Here is a 10,464-nt window from a genome sequence, read left to right as displayed (position 1 = left end):
GCCACTAGCACGGTAAATATACGAGGCCAGTAGCACGGTAAATATACGAGGCCAGTAGCACGGTAAATATACGAGGCAAGTAGCACGGTAAATATAGGAGGCCAGTAGCACGGTAAATAAACGAGGCCAGTAGCACGGTCAATATACGAGGCCAATAGCACGGTAAGTAATTTAATATTCTCATATTAAATTTACGTATTTAATATTTGTATTTAATATTTGTAGTGGCCACCAATACATTCAATGTAACTGTCTTTCTTAACTTCAACGCTAGACTCGTTATTAGACTCGGATTACGTTCTCCTACACTCCACTGGTGAGTTATAACCTACTTGAACTTTTATGTTATTTTTCTTGCATCTTATATTTTGGAATAAGTCATTCTAAGTGGATTACGAAGTTTTAGCCTTCTCATCTGTTACTCATTTACCGGGTCCGTTTTTGCAGGTCGGAACTATATTGGGCTAAAACTTTCCTCCCGCAAGCTCTATTCATATAAGTGGCACCAATACTCCCGCCATTATTCACTCGTCCTCGTATTGTATTTTTGATTCCTTAACTATCAAGATTCGTCATTATTCCTGTTTGATTATTCCGTTAATTTATTTGCAAATGAATTCTATAGTACGAATTCTTGAATTTCTTTCTGCAGGACACCAAATTCCTACGCACCGGAACCCTTAACAACAAGATAACTCTAGTATCATGTTTTTTATGCTAGGTCTTATCTATGTTACCACGTTTTTCTTCTCTTCGTTTCGTGTCAAACCTTAATTTAGAGCACTTCTGAAGATCCTGTAAACTTGAAATTTGGCTTGAATGCTTATGCTGCCTAACAATTCAAGATTTGATCATCAGAAGTAATAAGTTTAAATTTTTTTTATTTTTCTTTAATTAAAAAAACCCTAAAAATTCACGGTTGGGAATCGAATTTTTTGTCGGACATCCAGAGTTGCCAACCCTGGAAAAGGATTTGAATTGCTAAAATTTCTAAACTAAACAGTAGAAAATAAACAAATATAAAAAAAAACATTTTTAAAAACCACGTTTTCTTAACAGACAAGAAAGAAAAACATTAACTCTTACATAACATTACATGACATTCTACATAACTTTAATGTTATGTAAGAGTTAATGTTTTTCTTTTTTGTCCGTTAAGAAAACGTGGTTTTTAAAAGTTTTTTATTTGTTTTATTTCATTGTTTTTAGTTTTGTAACCACCAGAAAAACGTGGTTTATAAATAAGGTTTTATACTTATTTATTTTATATTCTCGGACAGCTATCATATCAATAGTTTTCTCGAAAATATTGACATTTTTGAGTCCACGTACGAACCAATGCACATGTTGCGTTCACAACACTCGCCTAGAATAGCTGTTGCCATGAGAATATACCTGACCTTGTCGTGTAATCAGTGAATCTGTGAGAAACACCAACCTGCTGTGCACGCTGTAAATAAGGTAACTTATTAGACCAACGCACTGCATACTTGGTGGTATTTCTACTGAACATACTTTTCCTTCAAGAGGCTTGATAAACTTGTTGACTTTCGTTTGTATTTAAATTTATAAAAGTTTTGATTTAGAGTTGTACTCCCCTAGGGCCACCCTGATGTTTCCGTCGACGATCATCTGCTTGCTGCCGCTCATCATCGGTGAGTGTCTTCTGCATAGGAATTCGAATAACCATTAGGTGAAGAACTGACAGCTTTTGCTGAGTAGTTCTAGCTTTTGTTAGTGCCTGCTTATTATTATTAAGAGTGTAGTCAATTGGCAGCGAAATGATTTGTCGAACCGTGACATTAATAAAAGCAGTAAAAATCCTTCAACAATTCTGGTTGATTTAACAAAATTTTTCACAATGTTTTATTTTTTTTTCAAATTAGTAAAGGGTCATTCAATGTCAGGTGCACCAATTTTGATTGAAAATCTGTCACACCTGACCATCAGCAAATTTGATGAAAGTTTACACATTAGTTGGATCCTGTTTCAAACCAACTCTGAAAAAACTTCAGCTCCATATATGTAAAACTTGATATGATCGCGCGGAGCCAAATCTCCAACTTCAGGTCACTGCTGTGGCATGTCTGTGCTGGCCTCGAGTGAGGTGGCCGCAGGACTTGAAGAGGTGCTTCTAAAAAAATTTGCTCAGTAGTTTATTGTTGATATTTTTGGGCAGAGGAAGGTCAAACTTGCCCGAAAATCAAAAGTACAGAAAAAAATCAGAAGTTCAGTGCCATGTAAATCACAAGAAAATGTATAAATCTCCAAGATACATGTAAATGATACATGTACAGTCTATTGCCAACATTCGTAACATTGTATACACAAAAAATTATTGATGCAATGTATACAATGTATACATTGTAAATGAAAAAAAGATCAAATTCAATTTGATTTTTCAGTAATAAACTAAAATTTCTAATAGAAGCCTCGGAGCAATTTTTTGACAATGGTTAAATACAAACTTAGTAAGTTTTACTAAACTAATTTGGTTGAAACATTTTAGTGAAAACATAAAATTTTATACTATAGCATATATGTCAGTCATAGCCATGGTGTTCCTCTTGCTATGGAAGAAAACTTAGTTTAAAAATGCTGCATTTGCCTCATTATTGCATCACATTTGAATAACGGGAAAGTATTTGAATTAGATTCTACATTGCAAAAGGCAGTAGAATACTATGTTTAGATATCCATGCATGTGACAGCTCAGTGGCGAAACGTACATCAATTTGCTGCTTTCTAGCTTGTTCTTTATCTACTTTTTCAATTTTGGCAGGGCATACTTTTTTGAGGAGGCTTCCTCTATTTTTTGAAAGTCAACTCATTTGTTTTCCTACCTCGTTATTTGTTGTAAATTTACAAGTTTATTAATGCTTATTCTCATTTATAATAATACGGGGTCGAGTCGTTTATTTCATCCAGTTGCATAAACACGTGTCAAAAGTGAAACGCTGACACAGGCAGCAACATAGTCTACAGGAATGAATGGGAATGAATTTTAATCCAGTTATTATCATAACTAAAATTAATTATTAATATTATTATTTATTGTTACCCGTAACTAGAATTAGCGTATGTTATAGTATAGAATTTTATAGAACAGAATGCCGCTTCAATAAAATTGGTACCGGTATACTGTAACTATTCATAAATTGTCGGAAAATTGCTCTGAGGCTTCTATTAGCATATTTAGATGAAATTCACTGGAAAAACAAAGTGAATTATTAGTCAATATTTTATGTATACAATGTTACGCGTGTTGGCAATAGACTGTACATGTAACTTGGAGATTTTATTTTTCAATGATATACAGGGCACTGAACTTGTGAATTGTTTCTGGTCTTTTGATTTCCGAGCAAGCTTGACCTTATTACACACGAAAAATATTAGCAATAAACTACTGAAACAATTTTTTATAAGCACCCTCTTGAGCTTTACAGGCACCTTAATTTCCAAATCAGTGGCTAGCACAGCAGTGACCTGAACTTGGAGATTTTCCGCCGCGCGATCGGGGACATTTCACCACCCCTCCTTTGAGGGCCCATAATTTCAAAAGCTTTTTTATGAAAATAGTCAGGTGAGTACTCTTTGTTCTCTTGTCATGGACCCTAAAGAATTCATTGGTTGTCATTTTCTCTTGTTGTTAAAGTTTTCGTGTAATTTACGCACCTAGGCATGACAAACTGATTGTATCATCAAATTCGAATTCTCATTTGGCAGGCGCTGTCGCAGCCGACTGTCCTGAAGGCTATGAGGTCGTCGGGTCCGAGTGCATCCACCGTTACACGGGCGGATATCTGACGTACGACGAAGCGGCCACTTACTGCACCCAGCATTCCGGCAGGCTGCCTGTGCTTAAAGACTGCGCTTCCTTCATTGATGTCACTTCCTATGTCAACGATGGATGTAAGGTTCTGCTTTCAAAATGTTTGTCATCTTAGAAACATTGTAAATCGACCATCATAAGTTAGATGTCAACTTTAGCAAAAAAGTCTCTTCCTATGCATCAACTTGATGTTTAGTGGGACCGGAATTTCAGCGAACTCAATTCATCTGTAATAGGACTTCTGATTGATTTTTTTGCACTATCATTATGACTATATTATCACTAGACAAACACTGTGCATGCCTCTGCGCTGATTTCTTAAAACTTGGTGAGTCGGAATGCCTTGTTAGCCGCGGGCGTAAGAATTTGATTCTACACTAATGTTGATTTGATTCTACACTAATAATGCAGTACCAATTCGCTCACAATTGGCCCTGTGTACAACACACAGCTTCTGTGTAACAGCTGAAAATGTTAGGTGTCAGTCAGTCGGTCACCACTCGGCTTGGGGGTGACCGAGCAGCTGCTACCCAAACAAAATTCAGAGCCGTGTCAGCTTCTGATTCGAGGAATCAGAAGCTGAGGCGGATCTAAATTTTAACTGGGTAGGGGTGCAACAGCTGCGCAACTCAAGGAGGTGCCCAGGTAGTTAAGAATCGGCGACAGGCCAACAGGATCTTATCTACGCTGAAAGCTTTACATTAATTAATATTACATTTGCACTCCATCAGACTCAACTGATTACAACAACGGCTACTGGTTAGGCGCGACCAATGGAACGCTAACCAATGTTTGGCAGTGGAGTGACGGAGCGGCCGTGCAAATGGGCGCTCCGTACTGGGCCAATGTGAGTATATCCATGTTTTTTCTGTACATGACACAACATATTTGCTGAAAGAAGGCTTATTTATTATGAAATTTTAAATGGATGAAGCTCAAATAAGTCACGACTAGATGCAATAGGATTTGACTATAGATGCAATAGGATTGAACAATAAGATTTAGTAGACAAATCGTTATTCTCACTCTTATGTATGTTATCTTATGTTTGTGTTTGATTCGACCTACCCAAAAAGAAATTATTGTGGAGCATCGATGATTATAGGTGGCTATAGGTGGAAGTTATAGGGCGAGAGCACAGTTGGCGAATCATTAAGCCATCAACGACCACCTCTCGAATTAGGTCGATACAAATTTTCCGTTAGTTTTAAATCCAATTCCTGTGCATTCTCACATTGATCGGCAATCCTTCCAAATACGATCAAACATTTTGAGGATTACGTATACACATCAAGCATGGCGGTACAAGCAACAATGTCGGAAATGTAGCAGGAACAAATAATCACATTGCCATGTACAAAACTCGTGAGAAATCGACTTGAAGAAAAGTCCCTGCCTGCTCGGATCGATCTCAAGTCTCCCGCACGCAAGACCAAGCCTCTACCGCTGAGACATCGGAGATTCGGAGAGGACTTACCAAACGAGTCATTTTGAGAGATTTTACTGAAGTATTGCAGTTTTTAATTTCGACAATTATTATTAATAAACGCCACTACTAAACTGATTAGATGGTTCCATTAACCACTGTTTACTCCAACACGTTATTATATTCCAGAAAATGGCAGCTTGCAGCAATTCCGTTTATTATCTTTTGAAGTTTATTTATTTCGAAATTTTATCATTTTTTCAAAAGGGAAGTTTAGAAAGATTTTCGACGGGAATATTTTTGTGGAAAATAAGGAATGTTTAGAGGATGGAATGGACATCATTCGATTTTGAAATGTCAGGGGTGAAATTCTTTCATCAATCCGCACTGATGTTTTTTCTCTACTCTAATATATGGATAATCTGTCACGTAGGAATGATGCTGAGACCACATTATTATATATTAAGTTTAAATCAGAATAATTATGTGACGAGATAAGCAAATTTCTGTCAAGTACATAAATTATCACATCAATGTCAGTCCATAGAGAACTAATTTGTATCTTTCAGCGTAAAGAGGATATTTTTATCCGAAAATAACAGAGTTTTTGACTAGCAATCTAACCGGAACACATTTTACAAGCAAGGCGTAGCAAGGATCGTTTTGCCACCTATAATGTAACATGCCTACCTATAACAATAGGTGCGTCACCATTGATTATTATTTGGGTAGTAGAGAATCTTTATTGAGTGATGACATTCAGTAGTTAGCGCTAGAAATATTACAGCTGCACCAACTTATTGCATTGAGTGCTTCATGTTATTAAAATTGATCAAAAAAACTTTTAGCAGCTCCCTCTAAATAGATATGTTCCTCAGGATCCTGGAGATGATTTGACAACGGAACCTGACGGTGGAACGAGTCAGAACTGTGCTTATATAAGGGGTGACGGGGGCTGGTTATTCCGAAATGACGGTTGTGTATACAGTAAATATCCACTGTGCTCAAGACCATCAGTAGATGGTGAGTTACTGTTCTGTTTTGAAGCCTTGGAAGGTAACCAGAACAGAAAAGTGGAGAGAGTAAACTCGTTGTGGAGGAATTCGTTCTAAGACTTTATTATTTTATGCATTCAACTGCCAAATTAATCCCCTGGAAACAATTTTACGAGCAAAGTGCAGAATTACGTTCGAAATTGTTATGAGTTTGTACGTAACTTTGACTTGCCTGTTTAATTTTCAGGAGTTAGCTTAAGTTGATATCTTAGAAAAATTTACTTTAAAAGCGAAAAAATTCAATAGATGCTTCAAGATTATCAAAAAGAAGAAGGAAAAGTTACCATAATGAGGGAGAGCGACAAACTTACCTCTATCCAGCCCAATAGAAAATATTAGGTGAGGGGCATCATGCAATATGCATTATGCAATCTTTGTGCAGTCTACGTGTTTACTTCTGAATTTTAATCGTTTTATCTTGCTTGTTTTCATTCTGATGTTATTGCGACATGGCACATATTGAACTTGACTGTTTCATTAATAAATATTTACTGACATCCGGCACAGCTTGTACCTGAGGGTTCCATGAACATTGCTTGTTTTACATAAAACGCTTACGTTCAAAGTTGCATGGCAATATCTATAGTTCCGGTACTAGCGTAAAGTTTGAAATGGTGAATATTCCAGTTAAACAGGATTTAGGGTCTTGAAATAAACTTGATAGAGTCAGTTTAAACGCACGAATGGCAGGACCCTAAGGAAAGCATAGCTAATCTTTCATGCAATGACTTCCTGAGCTGATATCCAGCTTCTAGGAATGAATAATCTAATATCTTTCATTCATTCCACATTTACATCATGGATATGTATTCTACTGCAGGTCTCTGCCAGAATCCTTTTGTTTTGGTTGGCACTCAGTGTGTTCACTTAATTACGACCAACTACACCTGGCACGACGCTCGTAACCAGTGTGGACTGGTCGGTGGGGGCCTGATTGTTGTAGACGACTGCGATCAGTACCACAAGGTTGCCCTCTACCTCGCTGAACAAGGTAACCGTTTGAAAAGTTCTATATAATCTTTCAAAATAAACACCTCCAATCAAACCATTATGAATATGTACGGTTAAATTTAATTAAGATAACTAAGACCAGAGCTGGTAAGTTGAGGTTTCATACGCAAGTGATGTAAACCTGCATACCTTAGGTTAGAATGGAGTCAATTCATACCATGATTAATTTCACAAGTAATAATGTCACTAGATTGCTTGAATCGCAGATTAACTATAAATGTAAAAGCGAAGAAAACTTTACAAAAATTAAGCATATCTATATTGAAAACGTTTCGGAGACCAGCTCCATCATCAGTTCGATAAATCCAGAACACAAATACAGTCAGAAAATGAATAAAGTTTCGAGTCCGACACTGACTTTAAGGTTTTAGCTCATAGTTCTGGTGCTTCCGATCTGCGTATTTTGGAATCATTGTATATTTTTAAAGAGAAGTCTAGTTTAAAGTGCAGCTTATAGTTCTTATCCATTAGAAATTGTGAATAGATAGGTATTTACTTTATCATTCTGCCCTTTGCCTTTAAATTTAGGTTTCTAACTTCTGTGTTTTTTTTTTACTTCAAACTTTATCAATGTTCTGACTGTATTTGTGTTCTAGATTTATCGAACTGACGATGGAGCTGGTCTCCGAAACGTTTTCAATATAGATAAGCTAAATTTTGTGGAGTTTTCTTCGCTTTTAAATTTCTATGATTAATTTCTATTTATACCCACCAGCCTAACGCCTTTAGTGAGTGGTTTACTCTGCAGAACTTCCCTTTCACATTTTAGTTACATTTATATCGTTAGTGTCAGGGAAACAGCAGCGTTTTATACAGTATAATATTTCAAAACTTAATTCCTTAATCCCTACATTTTTTGTTTCTTTTCTGAATAAGACTACCCATACTTTTGGTAGGGTGTATTTGGATAAATGAGTGAGACGTTATCCAAATAGCAATGCACTTGTTGTTGTGATCATTATCCGAAATTTCTTGCAATAAGGGCAAATAAATGCATTATTCCCATTCAAAATTAGAAGAATTTTTTAGAAGGTTACAAAGAATTTAGAAAATTTCGTGAGTTGGAGTTGCGACTGTCATAAAAAGACATAAATTTGTTTACAGAGAACTAGAAAAAATGGTTCTTGCCAACCACAATATAATTTTAAATCAAAAAGGCATTAAGATATTGTTCAAGTAAATAATCATAAAACTCTTAGATGTGAATATCAACATTTGCTTGTAAATTATAGCGCATAAGGCAATTGACATTTTTATCCCGAAAGCACCATTTAGCACGATCACATATCATATGTCGGATTATTGACAAAATTCTATCACAATTCGCCGTACGTGTTGCTACTTGCTAGTAAATCAATAGTTTCCTATTGCTGAAGCAGAAACTCTAAACTTGTGCGGAACTTCACTTACGACATCTCCGAGCAGGCCTACAGTTACGTTACGTAGCTTCCCGCGCAAATGTTTTGATAATACCACCGCTAGAGTTACGTCATCAAGTCAGCACTTACGCCACTCGTGAGTCGATTTTGCGTACTTACGAAGTTTTGATAATACGGCCTCTGGGCAATAAATTCGCCTCTCAGCTGCAAATGCAAATGAAATAAGTCATAATGATTCATATGCAGATGAAATATACGAACCATGTATACGCATATATGATGCAAATGAAATAAGTTCATCTTGCGTTCGAGAATTAACTGCATAGATAATTTCCTGTTCATTTCGCGAATTTCTTTAGCCTGTTCAAGCGGCTACAAACCAAACATATTTCATAAAATACAGTTTGTTTCCTGGAAAATCTCTTCGGCTCTTAGTTGACATATTAAAAGCGAGTTATGCACTGCATGATTTCATTTGCTCAACTCACTAATTTTTGACTGAGACACTTATATTTTTATACACGTATAAACTTAATATCAAAAGTTACTTTCCTCGACTGAGATATCCGAAATCAATTGCCTGTAGAAGCATGCTTTTTACTGTGAATCGTGCCTCCAGTCAGATAAATTCTCAAAAATATATCAGTGAGGTAAATTGAAATAAATGCGCTTTATTTAAAATTAATAAGTATATATATAACGACTTAATCGCAATCTCATGACAGAACCATATTTTGAAATAATTCAGTTAGAAATGTATTTAAAAATTTGGTATATATAAAAAATGAAAACATGGGATGGAAGAAAGTCATTTTGGTAATACGAAACTTTGAAGAATCCAGGATCATGAAATATTTCTGTAAATACTGTAATTTAAACAATATAATTGCATTTCTGATGTAAATGATGTATCAATCAACACCCTGGATGATTGTTGCAACAACCATCCAGGTTGACTGTTACATTGATGTAACAAAAACAATAGATGTTTGCTTCATTTTTGCACAGACTGTATTTGGGTATCTAGAACCCGACAATCCTGGCAAGCAGAACTGCCTGGAGTTGAATTGCGCGGGGATGTACCGCTTCAGCAGCGCGTGGTGCAGTCATGTGCGCCGGGTGATCTGTGAGTCAGACCCCATCTAGAGGAGTGCTGTTCATGCCCCATCTGGAGGAGTGCTGTTCATGCCCCATCTAGAGGAGTGCTGTTCATGCCCCATCTGGAGGAGTGCTGTTCATGCCACATCTAGAGGAGTGCTGTTCATGCCCCATCTAGAGGAGTGCTGTTCATGCCCCATCTGGAGGAGTGCTGTTCATGCCCCATCTAGAGGAGTGCTGTTCATGCCTCATCTGGAGGAGTGCTGTTCATGCCCCATCTAGAGGAGTGCTGTTCATGCCCCATCTAGAGGAGTGCTGTTCATGCCTCATCTAGAGGAGTGCAGCGTTTGCCCCATCTTGAGGAGTGTGTTTTATGTTCTATCTAGAACATTCTTTTAAATGTTCAATCTAGATGGTAATAAATTCTGTAATTTCCAGGCCAGTGTTTTTATTGTCCTATCTAGGAGAGTATCATCAATGGCCCATCTGCAGGGTGTTTATATTATATCATTTCCCATCATGGGATGGGAGGGCTAGGGATGGATAATCTTCGAGATATGTGAATCATTTTCCTAATTCGCAAATATAACTAATTATTATTGATGCGGATATTTCAAACCCACTTTCAAGATAGAATCAATGATTATGTCATGTTATGGTATG

General features: G+C 36.7%; 1 protein-coding gene across 1 annotated transcript; it reads left to right on the top strand.

Annotated features, from left to right (window-relative positions):
* The first annotated feature begins 1,612 nt into the window (after window positions 1–1,612).
* Window positions 1,613–9,849, top strand: LOC108672422. Its single transcript, XM_018160070.1, has 6 exons — window positions 1,613–1,655; window positions 3,727–3,912; window positions 4,564–4,679; window positions 6,137–6,179; window positions 7,134–7,304; window positions 9,731–9,849. Exons 1-6 carry the CDS (start codon window positions 1,613–1,615, stop codon window positions 9,847–9,849), a joined length of 678 nt encoding a protein of 225 aa, XP_018015559.1.
* The last annotated feature ends 615 nt before the right edge of the window (window positions 9,850–10,464 follow it).

This window comes from Hyalella azteca, unplaced genomic scaffold (genome assembly GCF_000764305.2).
Source record: "Hyalella azteca isolate HAZT.00-mixed unplaced genomic scaffold, Hazt_2.0.2 contig11827, whole genome shotgun sequence".
Lineage (NCBI taxonomy): Eukaryota > Metazoa > Arthropoda > Malacostraca > Amphipoda > Hyalellidae > Hyalella > Hyalella azteca.
The sequence above is the reverse complement of the archived record's forward strand: the minus strand, read 5'-3'. Positions and strand labels throughout refer to the sequence as shown.

Excerpts from the sequence above, each read along its gene's own strand:
- LOC108672422 (XM_018160070.1), top strand. The coding sequence starts at position 1,613 with ATGTTTCCGTCGACGATCATCTGCTTGCTGCCGCTCATCATCG. Across the intron at positions 4,680-6,136 it reads GCGCTCCGTACTGGGCCAAT|GATCCTGGAGATGATTTGAC; the intron begins GTGAGTATATCC and ends TATGTTCCTCAG. Across the intron at positions 6,180-7,133 it reads GGAACCTGACGGTGGAACGA|GTCTCTGCCAGAATCCTTTT; the intron begins GTCAGAACTGTG and ends ATTCTACTGCAG.